This window comes from Lepeophtheirus salmonis, chromosome 12 (genome assembly GCF_016086655.4).
Source record: "Lepeophtheirus salmonis chromosome 12, UVic_Lsal_1.4, whole genome shotgun sequence".
In the NCBI taxonomy this organism is placed as follows: Eukaryota; Metazoa; Arthropoda; class Copepoda; order Siphonostomatoida; family Caligidae; genus Lepeophtheirus; species Lepeophtheirus salmonis.
In genome coordinates, this window is record NC_052142.2 from 812,210 (window position 1) to 837,722 (window position 25,513).

A 25,513-nucleotide genomic window follows, 5' to 3' on the forward strand; every position below is an offset into this window, starting at 1 on the left:
TTACCTGATACACTAATATATATAAATTTGTAAATATATATAAGCTCAACAAAATTTCACATATACGGATTAAAGTTCACATTTGTTATATGGACATAATTAATAAGTTCATATAAACAAAAGGTGTATTCACTCATATTGAAACACATAGATTTAGATATATATGCATAATAAATGGGTTTTCAAAATGGACGCTCACATTTTACGTGGATATGTTTAAAAAACAACGTCATACTTGTTAGTATTTGTTTAACATCTGTGCCCAACAACAACTGTTGTTTTATCATGGAGCAGTACACACTCTAGCAACGCTTGCAAATTATTAAAATGTATTACAAAGTGGTGAGTCTTTGATCCAAAGTTTAAGATCGTTACTGCCAATTTATGTTCAACGTTATCGACTTGCAAAATCAACAATTCAACGTTTGGTGAAAAAATTTGTGTCCACATACAAGCTACATAATGTTCCTGTGCCAGTGAGACAAAGAAATGGACGAAGTGTAAAAATATTGCTGCCGCAAGCGCATCAATTCAAGATGACCCAAATTTGTATATTTGTGCCGTTCTTAATCGTTAGGCATCTTTGTGACACTTCATACGTAGGGAGTTCGTAAAATGGACTGAAGGAAAATTCGAAAATGATCCTGATTTTCAACGTAAAATCATCTTCAGCGATGAGGCACATTTTTGGCTCAATGGCTTTGTTAACAAGCAAAATATGAGCTATTGCGCCTGAAAAACCCCACACATGATTCATGAGGCGCCATTACATCCCCAAAAAATTACTATTTGGTGTGGATTGCATGCTGGCGGTGTCATTGGGACGTACTTTTTCACCGACAATGATAATCGCCACGTTACTGTGAATGGAAATCGTTACCGCGCCATGATAACCGATTTTTTTTTTGGCCTGAATTGGAAGATATGGACTTGGACGACAAGTAGTTTCAACAAGACGGTGCCACTTCACACACAGCAAATGTTAAAATCAATTTATTGAAGAGTAAGTTTGGTGAGCGTCTTATCTCCAGAAATGTACCAGTAAATTGGCCGCCTCGCTCGTGCGATTTAACACCTCTAGACCATTTTCTTTGGGGTCACGTGAAAGCCCTGGTCTACACCAATAATCTGTCGACGTTACTAGAGCTCCGAACAAATATTCAACACGAAATTGCTGCAGTTTCCGCCAATTTATGCGGACAAGTAGTCAAAAATTGGGTTCAACGATTGGACTTCGTTAAACGAGCACGTGGTGGTCATTCAAACAATATTGAATTTTATTCATAAATTAACTTGAATATATTTTAACGGCAAATAAAGAAATCGTCGATATCTCAAACCGTTTTCGTTTCATTTAAAAAAAAATGTAAGCGCTTTGAATGAAAAACCCTTTATAATAGCAAGTCAATACCCTTCAATTAATTAATGTTAATAAACACCAAATAAGTTGATCCAATAATCAGTAAGTGCCCGTAAAACATGATCCATACAAATATAAAGTCATGTTATCTGTGTCCTTGCCTAATAACTCCCACACAGTCATCGGTGTTACTCTTCGTCTTCACGCACTGGAATTACTGTATAATGAGTTCTTATTTTTATAAGATTAAAACATTAATGATAACAGCTATTGCAAATAAAAAAACACTGTTCATGTTAAAACTATAAAAAGTCTTGCAACAATACAATGCCATATTTTTTACACCTCTAGATGTAATAGATTTTCTTATTAGAAATAAATGAATAATAAAAAAATATTAAATAAAAATTTGTTAGATATTTGGTACTCAAAAAAACAATAACTGAGTAGTAAATATGAATAAAACATTAACATAATTTATTCATTTATTTTTTCTTTTTCGCTCACAAAGACAACTTAGTATATACCTATAATAACCTATACACCTAATAAGAAACAGCATCTTACAAATAAATAACTAAATATCTAATTGAAAATACAATCACAACACGCATTATAAAAAGCGAAATTAATTAAGAGCAGTGTAAGCTATATTTTGTAAAGTTAAATGTTTTCATAATGGACCTTGCAATCATGTTTTGCAATGGATTTGGATCCAATTCTGAACAGAAGAGCCATGCCGTTAAAACCATATTTTTTTAACTTTTGGGTGGGCCCTCCCACTAGGTAGTGAGGGAGTCGTTCAGCCATTATAAACCATATTCCTTGTAGATATTCACTGTCACGGAATACATAGGCGAGCGTTTTATTTTTGTTGCAGTCTTTGCAACTCTCTATGATACACTTCAAAGGCGATCTGGTATCTCAGGTAGAACTGCTCAGGAGTGACATATGAATCGAATAATGACCTCATATATTGTTTCTGGATCATTCTATCCTTTATTTTGCATTGAAAGGGATGCAGAGATCGTTTGGAGAGTGTTTTTTTCTCAACCCTCCTTAATTGCTTTGTTATTAATATTAAGTGCAACTTTTAGCTGAAGTTTTTGTTTGGTTGGCTTGAAGATCCTTAGGAAGGAATCGCGTAGCATACTCAAGATCGGATGGTTGATTATATCCTTGGTAATTATATCATTTATGGTGTTAAGACCCAGCTCCTCTTTGATCTTATTAGGAATACCTATATTTACCTCTGGGTTTCCAACTAGAGGGACGTTGCCACCACTGATCTCCAATACACCTTGAGGGTGTTGTTGGATAGTTTTAATTCCTTCCATGGAGATGATGTCGGCGCATTTGTGATGGTCCCTCTGTATGCATCCATGTAAAGTGGTTTCCAAGGAAATCAACAAGATGCGCTCTCTTGTACCAAGAGAAAATAAAAATTTCCCAGTGAAACTCTAGGTCCATCATTCTGAGCCCACATCTAGCCTTTGGGAAGAAGAGTCTACGATGACTGATTGATTTTGGAGTGCCGACAAACTCTATGCTCTTTCTTTTCCAATCTTGGGCCTTCAATTTGTCAAAAGGGTTACATCGAAGAATAAGATTAATTCATGAGAGTATTGTCATATCCCTACATTATATTTTATTAAGAACCCCAAGTTTGTGCTTCTAGACTTCTTTTATTGAGTGAGATATTTTCTCATCTATCCAACGTATGTTCTGGGATCTCCAATTCCTCTTTGCAATTCTACGAATGGGTCTCCTTCGATATCAATGAATTATTTTGCGATTTAAAAAAAAAATCTATTTCAAATATAAATGTATGTTTTTAATTGCATAAGAATATAATTGTGGAAATCCTATATTTTTTATCTCACTTATTGGAAAGGAATGTTCTCTAGAATCGAAAGCTTTTTTAAATCTAAGAAGATAAAAACAAAACTTTGGGTTCTTTACTTCGAGAATTCAACAATCGATTGGAGAGACATTATTACATTTTCCGTTTGCCTTCCCTTTCTAAAGCCAAAGTGAGTATCTGGGACTACTCTTTCCATTATTGGTTTCATTTTGGTCAGACTTCTATAGTAAATTATATATTCTATTTCCAATAAAGTTACTCGACTCCAGTTTTCTACTTTTTGTACATCTTTCCCTTTCTCAGGAAAATAATTATGATTCCCTTTTTTGCTCTTTGGTCTGGTCCATTTCCGAAAAAATATTCATTATATAATTCATCTAGGAATTTGGATATTTCTGGTACTCCTTTGTAGAACTCAGGAGTAAGACCTGAAGGTTCTGGTGCTTTATCATTTTTCAGCTTATTCTTAATAAATGTAAGGACTTCGTAATCAGTAAATATTTTGTTTAATTCTATTTCTTCCTTATGTGGGATAATATTTGTTTGTACTTTTTATGAGCGGTTTCTTGGATCGGTAGATTTCTTCGTAGTAATCTCACGTATGTTTTGCAATCTTCAGCGGGAATGTTATCTTCTGTCCATTCACTAGTATCTCGTTCATTTTCTTTCATTCATTGTTTTTCTCAAGGAGTTTTAAAAGTTTTAAATTATTGGAATTTATTTTTTTATTTAAATTCTTGCACGAACTCTTGCTCCTTGCTATTTATATTCTATTATCTCATCTAATTCCTTCACCAGACCTGTATCGTTTCCTTCTTCCAATAATGAACTAATCTGAGTTTCTTTTTTCCTTCTTTCATAATCTTTTCGGCTCCCAACAGATTTTAAATTTTTTTTTGTGCTTGTGTAGAACTTATTTAAAGCCTTTCTAATATTCCATCCAGCTTCTAAGTCATGTTCAATCATTTCTACACCTTCTTGTTTAGCTTCCATCAATTAGGCTTTTTTGTGTAGTTCTCCTCCTTAAACATGGCTTCGAGAAAGAAATGGTCCGACAGTCTGTTTGACGTTATTCTATCCATTTTTATTTCTAATTTTTGTTGAGTTTTTTGGCGTTTTCTCTTTCAAATGTTGGCTTGTAGTTATTTGTAATATCTGCTATATTCATCATTTCATTTCTATTTTCCCATTCACTTAGATACCCACTGTTTTTGTAACCCAATATGGATGTGAAATCCCTACCATATTTTTCCGCCACATTAAAATTTCCAGCCACAAATATATTTTCTTTTTCAGGTATCCAGTTCATATCTCTTAAGTTTTTTGCTAGGAACTTTGTATCACCGACGGTATGTAAACGCCCATAATGTATATTGGGTTTCTCGTTCTGTTTAATGCTATTGGGACCAAATTACCATCCTCCCATCTTCCTCTATAATATGCATCAACAAATTTAAAGGTCAATATCGTAACACTCCTTGAACGATATCCATATTGAGTTGTATCTGAACTAGAGTACCATATTCTATATTTCTCACACACAAAATTCCATTCACTATCCCTTCTGGTTCTCGTCAAACATCAACATAATATATGCACGTAACAAGTGGTAACAAAACAGTATATTTATTTTTATTCTTACATGTTTGGGACTAATCAAGGTTAATAGAAATACAAGGTTATACCATAAAGCGTTTAAGGGTAATGTTTGACTTCCACCACACTTTTTAGTAGTGACGCCATAGAATATGATTGGTTGCATTTTTTGTAAAAATCAGCCGGTCTGGCCAAGCAGTCAGTAGGATACATCTAATTGAAATTTCTAGATATAGTGACGTCATATAATAGGATTGGTTGAGTTTTTCGTCAAAATCGGTACTGTCTTGCCCAGTAGTTAGTATGGTACATCAAATAGAAAGTTCTAGCAAGTCTGATTACCTGATCGTCTAATCTTGTATTTCTATTAACCATGTAATAATACCGAAGAGGATTCTGATGTTGGATTCAGAAGGTTGAGGAAGAGAAAACAGACGATACAGATAGAGAAAGAGCTTCTGTTTCTTTAATACAAATGATGAGTGATATGATGATGAGGACAGAAGATCAATATGCGCAAGATTAAGAAATTATAATGAATTTCTTCATATCAACAATCGAAGAATATCGGAACTATCATAACAAAATAATAAAATGGTTTGAAAATGAACGACGAGAGAGATTCCAAAGGAAAGAAAGAAGGTATAATTCACCAATTATGTTTGAAAAAGACAAATCTGGCTTGGATTCATATAGATTAAATTTTGAATAAACAAATATTACATTGTAAAACTTCTATAAAAGCTTACATATATTTGAAGTTCAGGTTGAAGAAGTACATAGTATTATAAAAATGGAAATAGATTCCGGAAATAATGATTTAGATTCTAATGGTGCTATATAAGATATATTAGAGGAAATGGACCGATACTATTGATCGACAGATCTAGAAAAGAAAAAAATGTTGGATGTCATTACCTCGACAAGAATAAATGACATGATATAATCAAGTATATACGAGTCAATGATATGAAATATTGTAAGATAATTAATGGGAATTCAAAGAAAATTTTAATCAAATGTTAGCGATTAACTTAATTTAAAATACGGGTTAGACTCCCGAACAAGAAATAAATCTAATGATATCGATAAATTTTGAAAGTGTGGACATTTACTTTATAAATTGTTTGTAGTTTCTTTAACGATTAAAATAACTAATGAATCTGCTCTGTATTCAAAAGAGGGATGAAATTACTCACAAAATTGTAAAAATTTGGGATAAATTGTGATTGTGATGTATATCTGACAATATAAAATACTATTCCTTGCTGGTGTTGAAGATCTTCCAGAGGAAGTCATATATAGAGGTGATTTCTCCATATTGTACTCAATTTCCCATATTATATTGATTTAAATTCAGGGAGAAGATTTTAGATCACTTCATTATTATGCAAGTCGAAAACTTCAAAAGGCGAAGATATAACGAGTAAAATCCTAATATCCTCATAGTATCATTATTCTGTTCAATGATGACATGAGTTTAAAGCTCTTAAAGTTTTTACAATGACAATGCTTGAACTTCTCAAAGGAAAAATTAATCCAACATCGAACATTTTTTAATAATGTATTTAATAAAATCTATCAATGAAAACAAATCCTCCACAAATAAATGTACATTACCCCTCTTATATCCATATTCAATAAGACCCTAAATAAAGTTACAATTTGTTTCTCTATCATCAACTACCCAAGTATAAAACTAAATCTACTTTTTATTGTCAGATTTTACTAAAGGCATACCTATACATTTGTAATTCCGTTCTCCCATAGCTATTTCAGAAAAAGAAACCAAACGTTATATTAACTACCTTATAACCTTGAATTTTCTAGCCTCTACATAATGTGTTACATCCGTTCCATCTTATACTTTCTAACGACAATCGAAGCTAAAACCAAAAAGCCTGTAATAAAATATGACGAGAGTTGATGAATTTTTAATGTAAAACTCCCTCTAAAAATGAGAAGAGGTAAAATAGTTGTTGTACTTACTCTTTCTTCCTTTTCGTGCACTATAAAATATGTCGGCGTGTATCCCCATTAGAAAAAAAAAATTGTTGCCTATACTTGATGTAAATTGTTTAAAAATCCATATTAAAATATATATGTACATAATTATAAATATAACGACAATTTTTTCCCTACACTAAGCTATTTTATATGTACAGGGTATAACTTCAGTCCTGTAACAAACATATTTTTACATGGATATTGCACTCTATATGGGATTAAAGTGCATAAGGCATTTTTTTAGCCTTTTAAAAACCTTTAGTAAAAAAATAATGAAAAATTGTCATACCACATACAAATATTTCATAAAGAATAAAAGCCACATGTCAAGAGATAATTTATAATTAATTTATACAAAAAAGGAAAGTCAAATTCTGAAATTGTAAAATCTCTTAAATATTTTGGAGTAAATTTTCTTTTTGTTTGGAGAAAAAATTAAAGTCATAAATAAATTAATGGAAGTGGGCATTGATAGTTCGAGGTAAAGGGAGGTATGTATAGGGTGGCTGGAGTAATGAGTTGCTCCATAAGATCTTATGTACAACACATAGTTTTTGTCAAGTATTTTACCATAGATAAGAAGATAATTGTGTCATGATTTTCCTGGGGAGGAAGTGAAGGATCTAAAATAGCCAACTTAATAGCTACATTAGAGGTTGTTCTAAAAAAAAAAACAGTAAAAGAAGGCAAGATGATGATAATATTATTGTTATGGTATTGAAAACATCAACCAATTGCAACCATGCACATGATGAAAGACTCTTGAATGTTCTTAAAATTACGCATTAGATCCAAACCGTCCATAAATATTATAATCAGTGGCCCTGCGAGGTTAATCTTCTGATAACCTCCAAACGTTGTTATACCAATAAACAGTGCATCGCGCTATTTTAGGGAAGAACAACTCGTACACATTTATTTGGTAACTTTATTGAACCGACATCAATAAATAAGGTAGGTCTACGCACCTAATATACATATGTTAAAAATCATCTCCAACGTAATTTATATCCAAAGATGGAATACTTCTTCGACATTTTGTTACTAGATACCCTTTTAAAAATATAAGTAACTTTTAGTAGCCTTTTCCACGATTGCAATTCACTTGAATAGAAAAGGACACTACAATAAGTAATCCTTGATAGATTGGCTAGTGAGACGGAGGAAATTGAAAATAAATATGTATGAGGGTAGCGTCCGAAAAGTATGATTATTTGAGCGGTATTGAATTTAAACTAGTGAAAGAATATTATATGAATTTGTAAAATATATGGTCAATAAGTGAACCTTAGAGTGTACGTTCATGCATATACGAAGTAGATTTGCTACATTTATGCTCTAAGGACTGAGAAGACTAATCTCAGAGAAAAGGCGATAAAAATAGATTCAATCACACCTTTTGGCAAATTGGTTAGGACACTAGCTAAAGGGATGACATGTTCCGTTGACTTATAGATTATTAGAGGCTGTTCAACAATGAAAACCGTTCCTGTTGGGGTCTCGAAACCTTCTTGGACAAGACCTTTTATTATAGTAATTGTAGGGCATATTATGTAAGATTATACTAACCAATTGCAAACTTCTCCACATAGATGATAAATGGAAATGGATTAAAAGAAGTGTTCAAATAATTAAAGGAAAATGTAAATGTGTAATCTTTCTTAGACCTCACTTACTTTTTAAAATCATATATTATAAGAAAAAGAATAGTATACCATTGGAACCGTGCAAACGTAAGTCAAGGATGATGGTAGATAACATCCGAATGCATGTGGTGAAAGTCCCTTAATCAGTTACAAATATATTATTTGTTTATGCAAAAAAGTTATAAGTTGAATTTAAAAATTTTCAGTTTGAAATCAGAATTTATTATAACCATAGAAAAAGTTTCTGAAATCAGTGGCTCTTCTTGTATGTTACACAAATGAAAGAGTAACTGATGGAATAAACATTTAAAATGAAGTATAAGCAGAGGAGAAAAAATCAGAATGGTGATGCTTTGAGTAGAAAAGGCCATCGTCAAGTAATGTAATGGAAAATTTGAAAGAGCCAAATTAAATTTATTTCAAATTAATGGAAGCTTTTGGCAAGCCCATTAAAAGTGCTGCTATCATATCTCAGCGTAGAAAGAAAAATAGAGGGAGAAAATTATAAGATTCAATAGATAAATTTATAATACTATAACTTTAAATAGATTGATGGTAAATGAATTTATCATATTATGTGTTTGTTAACAATAATAATAATAAAACGAAAATATTAAAGTAATTCATACACGGTAAAAAGTAAACTGTCCTAAGATATAAAAATTATATTAGTATCAATTATATATGAGATAAAGCAAATTTTATTATAAGAATATGTGTTCTTTCAAAAAGATCATGCGTGGGTTTATCCTAACTGTACATGTGCATCCCTTATTAGCACATCCTGGGATAACAAAGTTAAATTGTTATCTAACCCGTATTTCTATTGGCAAATAAGAATATAAATAGTGTGGATGAAAATAAAAGTTTCAGGTCTGTGTTTGTGGAAATAAATTAAGCATCGTCCATAAGATAGAATGGGATAAATCCATACAATGTTGTTCACAATCATCTATTGGAAGTTGAAAGGATTGAAGCAATCAAAAGGGAGTTAACAATAATTTTTGAACAGGTGGACAAATGGATAAGAGGTGTGCAGAATGGAAAGACTGAAAAATTACTCTTGGATTTGTTGTCAATTCAGAATGGGAAGAGGATATAATAAATATTATCAGTTATATCAGTATAGGGAACTCTTGATGACAGTAGAATAAGGGATTCGAATGTCATATTGATCACCAATTGGTTAATATTTGGCTATAGGTGATATTAAAGGCATAAAGAAAGAAATTGAGACCGATGAGTTATTGGATTGTAATCATCCTGAAGATATTCGTCTGTGTCCACATGTAAGGATTTTAAAAATGGGACAAAAAGAATGTTTGCCAGCATTGATTCATAGAAAATTTAAATTAGCCAAGGGACTATGCGACATAATGTTACATAAGTTGGACGCCATGTTTGTGTCTTAAATCAATGAAGGAAAAGTAGTTTTGATGTACAGAAGGCACAATGGATCAAAGCGTCGTATGTGAGTGTTTCAATGTTACAACAAAGCGCCGAAAAGTACTTGGAAATAGATAATGGATTCTAATATTAATCAATAAATAAAACGTTAGAATTGAGGAGTATTTAATTAGAGCAAGATCAAGGTGAGAACTATGGAAGAAATGATTTTGGAGGAAGTGAAAAATGTGATTGCAAATTGGTTGTATTTTGCTCAAAGGAGGAGCATTTGTAGTGTCATTCAGAATCGTCGCAATCAGGATCATCGATATTATATTGTATGTATACGTATGATAACTACTCTGAAGGGGCCCGGTTTATCGCTGAGCAATGAGTTTTTGCATCATCATCTAGATTAATGATATCTAAAATCGAGGCCATATTATCATGTGTGCGTATCACATGATAAATATGATCTGGAATAATCTAGAATGTAATAAGTGAGGCAGCAAAAAAACCCAAACTCTATAAATACTTGAGTCCATGTCCATGTTAGGGTAATCACCATATTACCTCCAAAGTATTATAATATACAGTGTATCGCACAACTACAGGAAACTCCTCGCTTTATTCTCAAAGACCTACATAAACATCTAAATATAAGGTAGGCTCTTAAGCACTTAATAAACATCCTCTATTTATTAGTCTCCAACGTAATTTATATCCAAAGGTAGAATACTTCTTAGACATTTGTTACTAGATATCCTTTTAAGAAATATAAGTAACTTTGTAGAAGCCTTTTCCACGATTGCAATTCGCTTGAATAGAAAAAGACACTACATTAGATATAAATCCCTTGGATTTATTTACTTTGGTTCGTTATAACTTTAAGAAAAAAACCAATCGTATGGATTGTCCAAATGTTAACTTATTGAAGGATGCATTTGTGAAGAAATTGAATGCTATTCCACTAGATACTGTTCGCGTATGTGTAAAAGCTGTTTCAAGAAGATCGAGAAGATAATTGTTGCAAAAAGTGGCAAAATTGAGTAAAAGCCTTTATATGATTAGTCACACTTTACAAATAATAAATATGAAATTTGAAATTAATGAAATATAATATTGTGGTTTTATCTCATTATGAATATGTTACAGAACTTAAGTTATAACCCTGTAAAACGCATCTAAAGCTTTTATTTGGTCATATTTCATTCAAGAAACGTACATTAAAATGATGGTTTTTTATCACACGAGAACCAACAAGAGATTACTTTTCCCTCAAACTGAAATCTCATGTTCTCTTGACAGAAAGTCCAACTTTTCTTGTAAGTACTCCTTGTCCACTTTTTTAGAGACTATAAATCTCTTAAATGATATCACATAATTTTTTACGTTGTTCTTTCTGGTCAGGAAAAATAGCAAGGGCCGGGGGATAAAACGGACTTAACACATGGAATAGAGATTAGAAGATACACTTGGGTAAAAGTTTTTCTAAAATACCTGAGGTAGAACGGACTACAAATGTTTAACTACGTAGATGACATAAAATGTAATTTTAAAAGAAGATTATCAACTTAAATTTGAGAGAGTATTGGTATTGTCAAAGCCTTACTCCCTTTGGGTTAAATATTGATTTTATACACAACCCTTTGTTTCAAAATCTATATGAATAAAACTTCTTGGATTCTGAAAGAACAACATATTTATCTGAGTTTGTTAAGGTATTTTCGTACATTACTATTACCCTTCCAGAGAAGAAAGTGCAGACAATCCGAGATCTTTTGATCTTTTTGAATTACAAATAAAGTATTTTAATTACCTCTCGTATGTCCCCTTTTAATTGTGCCATGATCTCCTTTCATGGAGCAAGTGCTGGTCTAGGAGAAAGGTCAGAAGTCAAATTCAAGGTCATGTTTGCAGTAGCAGACCCAAAATACATTCTTCTATACTTTGACCTCTTTTTCATTGCGTTAGACAAAACCCAATATTTTTTTCATTATTGAGGATCATCTAAATAGACAAGGGCTAAATATAATGCTGTCATGGGTATCACACTTTGCTTCTTTCTAATACACTAAGAACTTCAAAGGTTTCTTTATGGTAGAAACCATTATTTTCTCCTGGTATCCTTAAACAGTATTTCTATTCTGCTCACACATTCTGAGTTGTAAAAACATGCCCTTCCAAACAAAAGAAGTGTCCCATATAAGGCTCCCTAAAAATATCTCATTCTTTTTTTATCTGCGTGATCTAACATTGGAACACCCATTTCTTAGTAAACCTAATAGAAAAACGTTTTATAATTGTCCTTAAATAACTTGAATTTGATGGCCGACAGCAAGAAAATTTTCTCTCGAAAAAACAAGAATGTTTCATAAGAGAAGGAAACATTTTATTTCTTCTCCCATATAGAATAAAATTTATATATAAAAAAAAGATTCGTCCTTCTTCAAGCATGAAGTTCTTTCTCCTTTGAAAGATTTCACATCAATGGTCTCCTCTACGATCGAAAAAACAGAATGTGTTGCTGAAAATCCTGCCTCCATTACTTTTTTATTTGAATGGCCTGCCAAATGATTTCTCAAACTCCAATACCGTTGATAGAAAAGAGGCACAAATTTAGCAAGCTAAACAACAAAGGCAATTTCTCACCATTTCACAAGATTTTGTAATTATTATTTTTCCATATTTATTTTTAACTCTATATAAAAAAAAATAGCCTTCAAAAGTATAAATGGAAAGATAAGGATGAAACAAGGGTAACACAAATAATAGAAGCTGGACAATATACTTACTTTAAAGTTTTGATAAATTTTTCTAAAATAACTAATGCAGCATTGTAAAGATACAAATGTAGAGTTAGGCAATTACATGAAATTTTACTTGTAGTAATTACTAAATAAAAATAGTTTACGAACTGAAAGAAAATAAATTACATTGTCTTATTTACCGGCTAGACATATTTTATACATCACTGTCAAAAAGTATAGTACAAATATTATATTGTGACTAGTTCTAGATAGTTAATACAATTCATATTTCTAACTTTTTTTAATGATATATATTTATTTATTTATATTTATACGGAAAATATTTTGAACACTTACCAAAAAGGAATTTTGAAACATAATTTCTTTTCCAATTAATCCCGGGTCCAAATTTATTATCTATAACTTGACCTTGGAATAAAATTGTTGTTAAATTATTTTATATTAACAAATAAAGTTGTAATATTTCATGAGAAAAATATTATGACTAGTTCTTAAAAGGTTTTTTTTTTGTTGGAAATGTTGGGGAAGGGGATGGCCGCGTTCAAAAATGTTCATCTTGTTAAAAATGACAAAATATACAATGTGAGCCATATTGATCAATTTGCCAAGGCTTTTCAAGCTATAAATTTTTTAAATTTTTGGAAAAACAAGAATTATTTCCACAAAATAAAGGAAAACAAACCAATTCGTAAAAAATAGTTATATTAGATGAATAATCTATCTTTCAAAAATGTCAATTAGTTTTCTTTTAAAATGATTATATAATGTAAAAGAATGACAAGTAAACTATATATGTACTTATACACGCACTTATTTTTTCCATTCTGTATAACATAAGATGAAAATTGGAATTGTTAGAGTTTTTAATATATTGAATACATCTGTAATGACGTTCAATAAGTTTTTTTTTCTTTTGCCCTTTACCTGGCAATTATATATTTTCAGATTTTAGCAAAAAAGACGAAAACACAAACAAAATGAAACATGCAAATGGAATAATAAACAGATACATAATGCTCTTTATAATAATGACAACCATATGAAAAAGTACTAGGTATTATCAATATTTTAAAATACTCGCAAACATCTTTATAGTTTTTGAAACCCTTGATTCGTTTTTCTCTTTCCTGGACTTCAGAGCACACAAAATATTTTGTGGTTTTGTAATAACAGTATAAGCTTTTTGACTCTCTGTCCCAATAAAAAAGGTTAAAAAGTTATCATTCTGGCACTTGCACTCAAAAGAAATATGTAAACCCGAAAGAACGTCTCTATATATTATATTTAAAAAAGGGAATTCCTACAGGAAATGATTAGTACTCTCCATGAAACAGAAAATATGACATTTTCCACGTTTGTGTTCATAAAATTTACTTCCAGAGTACTGGATAATTTACGTAATTTACTTTGTATATGTTGATTTTTCTTCTTTTCAGATATTCAATAAAAGAGTTTAGTGTGGGGGAGTGAATCTTCTTTCTGATCAATGATACTGAAATCGTAGCTAACCTCAATCTGAATGTAATTATTGGTCTTTGGACTTCCATTTTTTTTTGGAAAATATTGAATAATAGTGTCGTAATGTTATTTTGTTTAGAAAAGATGGGTATATAGCAGTGTCAGCAACGATAAACATATGATGGGTTCTAACTTCTATGAGATATAAACGTTCCTTCACCAGCATCTCCTATTCCAATGAGAGTTGATAATTTCTTTTAAGCCTTTGCAGAATTCCTCTAGTTTTTATAGTAAATAGAAAGTGTCTTTTTCAAATTTTGGACACTCCATTGTAGGGTTTACTTTAATAATTTTGGCCTTGTTTTATAAGAAACTTTTTGAGATTTAAGCTCCATAAATGATCATTACTCCAAATTTGACCGATCCCATAGAGATTCAATAACTGATAGGCCACCAAATTTCTTGGAGTTGAGTAGTCTTTTTGTAGATCAATTTCTCTTTTTTTTTTAATTGAAAAAAATTACTTTTTTACTTTTGTTAAAATATCAGCTGTAAACTAGTAACATATTTATAATTTTTGGTATAATATATGTATATTATGCTACTACCTTATCCCACATATTTAAAGTAAATGAACTCAATAAAAAACTTTACAGAATTCATCAATTAAGAAATGATGTTATTTTGATTCATTTTAACATGATCCTAACAGTTTTATTTTTACTGTAGTCTTACAAAGGAAACATTCTTTTTGAAAAAGTTCTTTGTATGCATTTAATACTACTATCTTTTCTGAAATTAATTTCAAGGCCAGAACAGAGAGAATATGTTTTCAAGATTTTTTTCAAATTTGTAATAACTTTTCGATTGCAAAGTACCATTGTATGGGACGGCTAAATTATATTTCTTTTTGTAGAGTACCGCCCAAGAAAATCAAACATAGTATTAAAAAATCACATTATATATTTATTTCATGAATAAATATAATATACGCTACTTTAAGGATTTATTTTTTTGATCGAAAAGTATATTTGTATTATACTTTTATTATTAACCAGTTCATCCTATTATACATATGATTGGTTACATAGGAAATAATTAAGGAAGAAATTTTGTACAAATAAATTGAAGACAATAATTAAATTTATCTGTGAGCGCAGAATCCAAAACTGATCTTACTTTTTTTCTTAGTCATCTGAATTGGAAAATATCTGAGATTTTCATACAAAAACGTTTAATCTATATCTTTTAACTTAGTACATGAAGTATTGGTGTTTATGTAGTAATTCATGCACATGTTATTCAATATTTATCATATATGACTCAAAAATATATTTAAATTGAATAAAAATATATTTGTTTAAATCAAGGCTACTTTATTTCTTACGTACATACATTCAGTAATAAATTCATTTGACAAATAACATTTTACTGCGATTTTACAATCCGTCATACACATATATATTAAAATAATCACACAATATTATAATAACATTTTTCTCTCCATCCCTTTAACTATCCATGTATCATTTTATAAATTTATACTGCCCGTGATTAAGTAAATATTATATTTGGAAGATTACCATTTTTTTTTTCCTGAGATATGTTGCTCTATTGCGTTTATGTACTTTTCACCTTTTTCATTCCCTTAAAATAAACATATATCTGATAAATTTCTTCAATTTCGAGACAAATATAATAAATACTTTTTTTCTGGGAAATAATAATACTAGTTTTATCCCCCCTTTATAAATAAAATCTAGTCAACGAACTCGTTCTCCCATACTTAATACGTCTAATCGTATAATAATGTTGTTGTTTTTTCATCTAGATCTACTCCAATTTCTTATATTTATGAGCTATGGGCTGCAATTAATTATCAGAATATAGGTCCTGGACTTTTGACCTTATATTAACATGATAATAGTTGTTTTTTTTAGAATCAATGATAATGGATTGATTTTTCTTTTTTGTAATCTCCTTAAGTCTACAATGAGTTTTAGCTTCTTTCATATGAGGCATGTGTGAGCTCCACTCAAAATTATTGAGCGGGAGCGCCCTCATTGTTTTCAATAACGAGTGGGAACGACTTCACCATTTTTATATAAATTTGTATTACTTTTTCTGTTTCTGCATCTTATGAGATAACATCAAAAAATTTTAGATTTAAAGAATAATCTAAAAGATTGCAGGAAAGGACAGTTGAAGTAAGGTCTCAAGATAAGCTAGAATCTTTTATTTTATGGTTTATCAGTGGCTCTCTACTGTCTTCGGTTAAAGAGTTTACCCCACATGTAGCTGGATACACTAAGAAGATTCAGACATCAGTTCCCTCATATACACCTGCAGCTTCTTCGTGTGTAGAGATTACAAAGGAAGATAAATATTTCTTTCTTTTTTAAACAAATTTTCGCAAATGAAATACGATTTTCTTATATTTTCATCTAGTAAATTGACATAAGATCTCAAAATCTCAAGCAATTATAAGTTCAAAACCTGAAAACCCTGTGTTCAAGCTCAATCTGATTATCAGGATTAACTGATGATAGTGCACGAAACCTTGTAATAACTACCGTAGGACAGTGGATCCCAAACGGTTTTGTGTCCAATGCTCATCAAAAGACAAATAGAAATTTATTGACACATCTATTTTAAAAAAACCAATTATTTGGATTATTATAAGCTATTGCAAATAATGTATAGCTGTCACAAATTGTACAGCACACTTGAACTTGCCTCAAGACCCACTGTTTGGAAATTACTAACCAATAGCACTTGATGTAGGAATGTGAATGATATCAGTTTAATAATTTTTATTCAAAGATATTTGAATATTCGGCAGAATTACTATTTGATATAATCAAGCACAAATACTACTGTAGAGCTATCAACTTATGATATTTCTACTGATAGGTGATTCTATTGATACTGATATAAATACGTTCTATACAAAGGTACATTCTAATATTATATACATAATGGCTTGAGTCTTTCTATATGATGAACTTACATCCCCCCAGACGACAAATACCCTAATATTTTTAATAAAATTCCGAACCTTATTAACAGATAATATTAATACAATTCACAAAACATGAATATACAAAGCTGGCGAATAATTATGTAATACTAATATTATGTAAGTCGATTTTAAGGAAATTCTGGTTGATACGTTTTTAGGAAGTGTCTATTATGTATGATATTCTTTCCTACTAAACCAAAAAAGTAGGATCTTTCATTTTACCAAGTGTTAAAAATTACTTCACGTGTATCCCATATTTTTGTCTTTCTGTATTTTTCCTTTTCCTTGAATTTTATTACAAAGAGTGACCAGGTTACCATCCTATAGCAGAACCATCTTTCTTTGAAGTTCATAAAAGGATTCCGAAAAAGCTCACACGAGCAGTTTAAAATGCCATCTACTGGAGGCCAGTGAAGGTGCAAGAAGTGATTCCTTACTATGTTAGTAGATGTTTATTTTATGGGCCAACGTTTGATTGTCTTTAGTTTTTTAGATAATGATATGAACTCTTGAGCTATAAAACACGGGTTAGGTGGATCTGTAGAACTATTATACTCGTATGTGGAACTTATTGTCCTTTTAATTCTTCGGAACTGCAGGAAATTTTAGGATTTAACACCATAGTGCTTCTCTAAACTTTTCCTACTGATATTTGCAGAACCTGGTCTCCTTGGCTAAATCTTTAGTTGATGTTTGATGTTCCATCAGATTCCAATAGCTATAGAGCACAGTCAGAAATAGATCTCCAGGACTGAGTCATTTTCTTCAAACATGGACTACCTTTAGCAAACGTTTTGAATAGTTCTAGAGGTCCCATAAAAATCTCTATTCAAATAGATGTCCAATGTGTTCGATAAAATTTCGCTTTAATAATAACACCCAATAATCTTTGCTATCTAATCCATACTATCCAGTCAAAATGAAGAGACTTCCATACTGCTTCGACCCTTTTTCAGGCCAGATCCCCATCGGGAAGTTGTAATTAAAAAACGATCTTAATATCTGTACAAATACCTAGAACACAAAATAAACTTTTTAAATACTATTTAGTTGTTTTTACTTGTTTTATATATATGCAGTATATCGGAATAAATGAACCACATTGGGAATGACTATTTTTTCCAAATTATTATTCTGTCTTGTTTTGATAAAAGAATGGTCTTCTTGCAAATGCTTTCAGAAATCAAATTCAGCATTTACATTGAATTTTCAGAGATCCATGTAACATATTCTTCTGTCCAAATTATAATCCCAATTAGTGCTGCACTATCTACAAATTTTAAATCTGGATAGGATTTCTTTAGGTGTTTGTCATTGCAGGTGAGCACTTCAGTATTTTTTTTCATAAACCATCAATCCAGAGTGTCAAAGGTTGAGCTAACTGATGAATATATATGCTCTTGTATAATCAAGAAGACCCTGTTGTTGATTTACAGTTATCAAACTTCTACAAATAAACCTACACAGACTGTTGATGCGATTAGAAACATGATAGTTGAAATGGAATCACCTTTTTTACATCGTCTTGTAATTTTAAGTCGACACTTTGCTGTCATTTAACCAATTCTAGAAGAAGAGCTCCTTAAAGGGGGATATACATTCACCATGAAGTCACACATTACAGATAGTTTAGAATTCCATATATGTTATATCTAATATATGATATAACCATAGTTGCATGAAATGCTATTTAAAAAGAGCCTTAACATATGTTTTCTTTACGAAAGCTGTCATCATTATTCTTCTTATCAGCCCATCACAAACCAAAGTGAAGGGGTCCAAAAGTAAATTAATGTTGTCAATGATTAAGGACGAACTTGTGGGAAAAGATATCTTGCCTCAGACGTGCCTACAGGTTAATTCAGGCATTATTTATTTTTCCATGGACACGGAGCATGATAATTTGTACACAAAACTCGAAAAACCGGCAGCATGATGACTCAGGACCAGAAAGATTCTGACCATGATGATTCGGACATGACCTAACCATAGATTTCTCAACTTGATAACGTAATTCATTGCAAAACACTGAAAAGAAGGACTCAAATACAGCTCTGAATATTGAATCTTAACTATTTTCTTAAATTATTTTTAGTATTCACTATTTAGAATGAGTAATAAATAATTATTTGTGGAGTATGAAGGGGATCTATAATAAATAAACAAAATAACTACTGATAGTTATAAATATATGGAGATACGAGTATAGTATTATATCTTCATATTTGGTTCCTCATATTGATTGTATTATGTAGGTTTTATTGATGATAACCTTGACAAAAATTGTAGCAGTCTCATTCATAATTGAACTTTTAAGTTTAATATTTTTCGGCTTTAGACGAGACTACATGAATATCCGGACATTACTTATTTATCCATATACCAGGAGCAACTTGGAAACTGAACAAGGTGATTCAAATACAGCGCGGAATATTGGATCTAATGGATCTTTACTCTTTTCTTTATTTTTATTTAGTTGTTACTACATAACTGACACAGTTTCTGACTGTATTTAAAATTAATAGGTATTTATGGAATATGTAGAGTATCTAAATGAATACGCAAAAAGTAATACTAATATAGGTAGACACGAGTATAGTATTAAAAATATTTATTAATATTTTGTTTCACATATTGATTGTACTATATAGATTTTATTGATGATAACCTCGACGAAAATTAGAGGCCTCATTCATCAGTTCATATTTAAGTTGTGCTTACAAATTTCACTATAAAAAAGGTCTTATATGCAGTGACTGAATAACGTTATTGCAGTTGATTTATTGATTTCATCACTGTGTTTATGCATACCATTGAGAATTAATTGAAGTATTCGGCGTAGTTATCCATCGTTTTCGATCATCAGAATTAAGAAACAAAAATTTTACTTGGTATTTTCGAAGTAATTCGAAGAGAGCGTTGCTATTACTGTTCAGACACTGAGCGAGACAAGTGACATTACACATCATTTGGAAATTTTACTTATGGTTTTTTACTGATTTTATGAAATAAGTGTGCCATCGATAATGAAACCCTTTAGTCTCTTAGCCCAATAAATCTGAGCTAAAAATATTGTTAAGACTTTTGAATGCTATTGTTTTATTGTCCGCCTTCTTAACCTCTTTCATGTTTATTAAATAAGGGCAACCTAACAATGAACATATAGAGGACCAATCAATACTGCAGTCATTGATCAAAGTTTCTTCCAAGACAAAAAGATTATCATTTCCTACAATGTCTTTCATAATCTTTAACGGCACTACTTTATTTAGGAACTACTTTTTACAACTAAAATTACTTTGTTATGGTGTAGCGAGAATGAATGGCCTTGACAGTATAAAGTTTTATAACTTTAACAAGATTTGGATAGCTATTAATATGGAGTGAAACATTGCAGGATACATGCATTTTGTTCATATCTGACATAAAATTAGAAGCATCAGGACTTTATTCAATTATACTCTTTTAATAAAGCTTCAAATTATTAATGTCAATACAGTTTTTGTTATGCTGTTAAAATTTTAATTTTCTAAAAGCTTCGATCCCAAAACTACAAAAGCCACATGACAAAAATATTAAAGCCTTACCATAAATTTATACTTTTTCTCCCTTTAAAATTTTATATACCAATTATAAAATGAAAAGTAATCTTTTTAATGGTAAAATATTAAATAAATAGTTAAGTATATTTATTTTTTCTTGTTTTATGTATAGTATTATATTTAAAATATGTTACAATTCTTCATTAGAAAAGTAAGTAACATTAAAACTATAGGCCCAATACATTTTTGAATAAATACACTTTAAAAAAAAAAAACAACCTTTAATATACGTGTTTTTATACAAATGGAAATGTTATAAATTTTAACTTGCATAAAGAAAGTTATGCTATAGAATTAATATAAATTTTTATATTTATATTGGACATTATTTTTATTTAATCTTTAATCAAACTTCAGTTATATCCATCACAACTTTACATTTAAACAATTTGAATTGTTTTTTTGGTTAGGTTTTGATGATGACTATGGAATTGCTCTTTGACATCTTGCATCATAGTTAATCCGATTTTGGAAATAATAATTTTGTAATTAAGAAGATATATAGAAGACAAACAGTTTAATATTTTAACATCAAGGATCCATATCGTCTACTCCTCTCATACATTCATTGAGAGTTTTACCATTTTAGGAAACAAATGATCTAAAACTTAATCCTTTTTTTCAAATTTGAACATTTTGTAAGTTCAAATTTCCTTGAGAAAAACTGAGTGAGATAATGGATTGATATTGTAACTATGGTAAAAAATTCTTGTTTGACTAAGACTACAGTTTAAGATGGACTCCAAAGTAATTCTTGGTGATGATTTTAGTAGATACAGAGTACGATTTGTGTTTAATTCCTTTCCTACCCTCTCAGCTCTGTTCACAGTATACGTTATGACAGCTAAGCTGCTCTTCTCCCAAACATTCTTCAATTGCCAGGGATACCACATTAATTTTCGTGGGTTTTTTTTTTTGGCATTACAGTGGGTTTCATTATTTTCTACTCTCGATAAAACTGTTTTCCCTTTTATGTAATCATACACGCCCAGTACAAACTACATAATAACATAATAGCAGTATAAAGAACGTTTGTATCAACAATAAGAGAGTATTAAATCAACCACAATCCTCTTCCCAACTGCTACATCCGTATGCAACAATAATACTATTCAGCTCCGATTCAATATTGATCATATTCGCATTTATTTCCTTGGAGGTAAGCTCATCATTTAAAAGTAAAACGTACAGTTTCCAATATGATTGTAAGCTCATGTAAATTATTTTAAAACTGCCCGTGGTAGGAGTGTAATCGGATTTATATTTTGATAACACTTTAAAATCCACAAGAAATGTGGCCAGGTTAGAAAATTCACTTTTTTGCTATTTATTCAGACCCATTTCCTATAATTCGTCCAGTCGCCGAGCTTGTCATGGCATTTGTTTATTGTACACATTGATGATACTTTTGGATTTTTCATTAAAATTACATTCATTTTAATAACAAGTCTTGATATAAAAGCAGACAATCTTAGAAAAAATATGGATTTTGTCTTAAGACAGATTTTGTTAGTGAAATTTTTCAATTGAAAATATTATAACATAACTGCAAACTCCCTATAAATATATATTGTAGAGAAAAAACTGCAAACTACTTTTACAAAAATAGACGTTGCACTAAGACAACTTATGTTTATACTTGTTGAAAAAATACAAGTGAAGAGCTATCTTTTTTTCGATGCTTTGAAATCTAAAATTTAGATTCATACCGACAATGCACCAGGATAGATAATTAATTAAGCCTGAAACCTATATTATACCGTATCTACTGGCTATTTCTATTTAATTATAAACGTGATTGTTACTGATGACGATATAATTTTAAATTCTCACAAATTAGATATATGTAGAATTTAAAATTATGTTGTCCCGTAATTGTTGCCCGCAGGATAAAGCCTACATTTATACTTGTTAGTTAACCACAAAAGTGACCGTTAAAACTTTCAACCTTGACAAAAAAAAAAATATATAACCAACAAAAAAAATGAGTAAAATGAACGAAAAAAATGAATTACTTAAGAGTTAATAACTAAATATCCAATTAATAAATGGGTCAATATTAATAAATTATTTTGAAAATAAAGCATCTATAAACTTGTTTTCGTCCACTTAAATCTAAATTATTAATTATACACTGATAAGCAATTCAATTTTTCCCATTCAAAATTATTGTAATTTATATTCAACGCAGCCTAACCAGCTAATTTAAAAAAAATTCTTAATAAAAATTTAAAACTAAATTTACCAAAAATCCATAAAAATTGACTTTTTTTAAAGGCACTTTAAAAAAAATTGAAATGGAAGATCTATTCTATGATATAAGGCATTTGAAGAAAAAATATAAAAGATATTAGCTTCTAAGTAAGGTCCTTCATTTTACTCGATTTTTTGGAGGTTATATACCTTTTTTATAATTGTAATTCAAATCATGTAAAAAGATATTTCATTTTTCAAATGCTTAAATGTCTATCAATTTGTTATTTACTTGGATTTTCCCTTATATAGTTATTTCATGTCGAAATATGGCTATTTATAATATATAAAATGTAAGTTTACCTTAAAAACTTGATTAAAAAAATAAAAGCTTTAGAGGCCTATCTTGTCGAAGTTGAGATTTTTAATGTTTTTTTTTTTTTTGTTTCTTTGTCTTAAATAACAATAATAAATGTGGGTTTCAGCCTCCAAGCGCTCCAAGACCTTCATTTTGTTACATAGTGTTATATGAGCTACTCGTTACTGACAATAAATAATAAGCAATGCTTATAGAACTAATCAAAGCAATAGTTATTCTTTCTTTTCGTAAACTCAGCTCTATCTCAACTTTTCTTGCAAGCCTAAGGGTACCATAATTTGTAGATCAATCAATTTTATATACCGTAAAAAAATTGACTTATCACGCCCTAAATCTTCACATCTAAAGGACAATACTACATTTATGACGCAGTGAAAACATGATGTGTTTGTCAAATGAATGTGGGATGCATGAAAATTGCTTAAAATGTGTTCATTGATAGTTAAATATATGCTATAAATATTTAGCCCTGTTGTATATTATCAATTAAATTTACGAAATTACCAAGTCAGATATTAAAAAAAAGAATGACGTAGCTCAATGGACAACAAGCTCAGGAGAATTATTCTATTGAACTCAATGGGGTTAGGTTCACGCCCTGGTCGTTCCTAGAAAAGGAAAGATATTTTCTGTACATGGACAAAAAAGATTCCTAGGTCATATCGAGTAAATGTATGTTATTATGTCTACTTATACTTAATCAGTGCAACTCTATCTGACCATAAAAGGAACATTAATTTTTTTAAACTATCTTATTGATAACAATTGCAATTATTGAACTCACCTTCTAAAATTTCGGAACCTATTTTCAAAGCTTTTGTAATGTGTTTAAATATTTTTGATATATATATGGATGAGTGTGGAGCCCAAGGAATAATAATTATGTGATAATCCTCCGAAATAGCTCTCATTTTTGCTAAAATATCAATGAAATATTTTTGATCTGTAAAAAAGTTATTATTAATTAATAAATTAATTAGGTTCCGGAATTAATCTATTATTTCTTGATTTCAAACTTTCCAAAAATGAATTTTTCACATTAACTTTCTGAATTCAATGTCAAGTTTAAAATTAACTCATCAAACACTCTAATAATAAGAATAATAATTAGCAAAAATAAATATAATATATTGACAGTGTCTATGTAAAAAAATAAACACACAAAAAATACAATGAGATGGAAATCTCATAATATAGCCTTTTATTAATGAAAAGTGTCAGTTCCAAAGACAGAGGAAAATCCTTGTCAAAATTTAAGGAAGGCTCTGATGGGAGTTTGACTCACGGAGGATGTCTATTGACTATGAGGGAATTTGTATTTCCTAGTCAACCTAATCAGCTCCATAAATCCCTGAGTTCTACTGAAAAAGTAGAAAATACTGAAATTGATACAGCAAACTTTCGACATTTCCGTCACTGGCGTGAGAACTTGCATGCTTCGTCGAGAGCTCAAAACTTTGCACCCTTCCCTTGCAAATAACAAATATGGACCTTCCTCAGTGCTCTGGGAACACACCGTAAAAAAATCCTGGAATATTCTGGGACGCTACAAACACCTCCGTGCCACCATGGGGATCTCGTCTGCGAGAGACGAATACAACCGCTGGGGAGATGAAGCCCTCGCAGGGATAGATCACATGGAAAAGGTAGTTGATGATATCAATCTATACGATAGTTCTATACACCTTCATGTAAAGAACATGAGGAAACTCCTCAATCGCTGTAGAGATACTAGAATCACTCTCAATATGAAAAACTTCCATTATGGTCAAACAGAAGTCAAATTTGCTGGCTTCAGAGTGACAAGCCAAGGCATCTAAGCTGACCATGAAAAAATAAAAGTAATCACTCAATTTCCAACACCTAAGAACATCTCAGATCTCCATTTCTTCTTAGGATTGGTAGAGCAATTAGCAGGATTTTCAGACACTGCTTCAGCAAAATAAATGTACCTCCACCCACTTCTCAGGACCCAAAAATCCATATATCTGGACATAGGATCATCTCAGTGCCTTCGAAGAGGTCAAAAAGTGCTGAGTTTCACCTCCCATACTAACGACGTTTGATCCTGAACGTCACATATTGATTCAAACGGACGCAAGCACGTTCAACGGCATTGGGTATATATAGCTCCAAAAAGACGAACTAGATGTCTGGAAACTTACTGAGTGTGTTAGCTGCTTCATCACAGAGACAGAGGTCACTATGCCATGGTTGAACTAAATTTTA

The 25,513-nt window shown here is 30.6% G+C and overlaps 1 protein-coding gene and 1 long non-coding RNA gene across 17 annotated transcripts in view; one reads left to right on the forward strand and one right to left on the reverse strand.

Moving 5' to 3' along the window:
* LOC121126852 (uncharacterized) overlaps positions 1 to 25,513 on the reverse strand; it is a 178,810-nt gene that overhangs the window by 104,056 nt on the left and 49,241 nt on the right. For 15 of the 16 annotated variants that reach the window (XR_011783044.1, XR_005867242.2, XR_005867243.2 and 12 more), the window contains exons 5-6: positions 24,069 to 24,227; positions 12,967 to 13,038 (exon numbers count right to left, since the gene is read on the reverse strand). Coding sequence is in view for 8 of the 16 variants with exons in the window: in XM_040722199.2 (XP_040578133.2) it covers positions 12,967 to 13,038; positions 24,069 to 24,227 (231 nt within the window). In the remaining 8 variants the exon portion in view is untranslated. The remainder of the gene's footprint in view (positions 1 to 12,966; positions 13,039 to 24,068; positions 24,228 to 25,513) is intronic. The other variant, XM_071892419.1, reaches the window with a different exon arrangement.
* LOC121126858 (uncharacterized) lies at positions 12,261 to 15,319 on the forward strand. The gene is made up of 2 exons (XR_011783051.1): positions 12,261 to 12,527; positions 14,067 to 15,319. It is a non-coding gene; the product is annotated as an uncharacterized lncRNA (long non-coding RNA).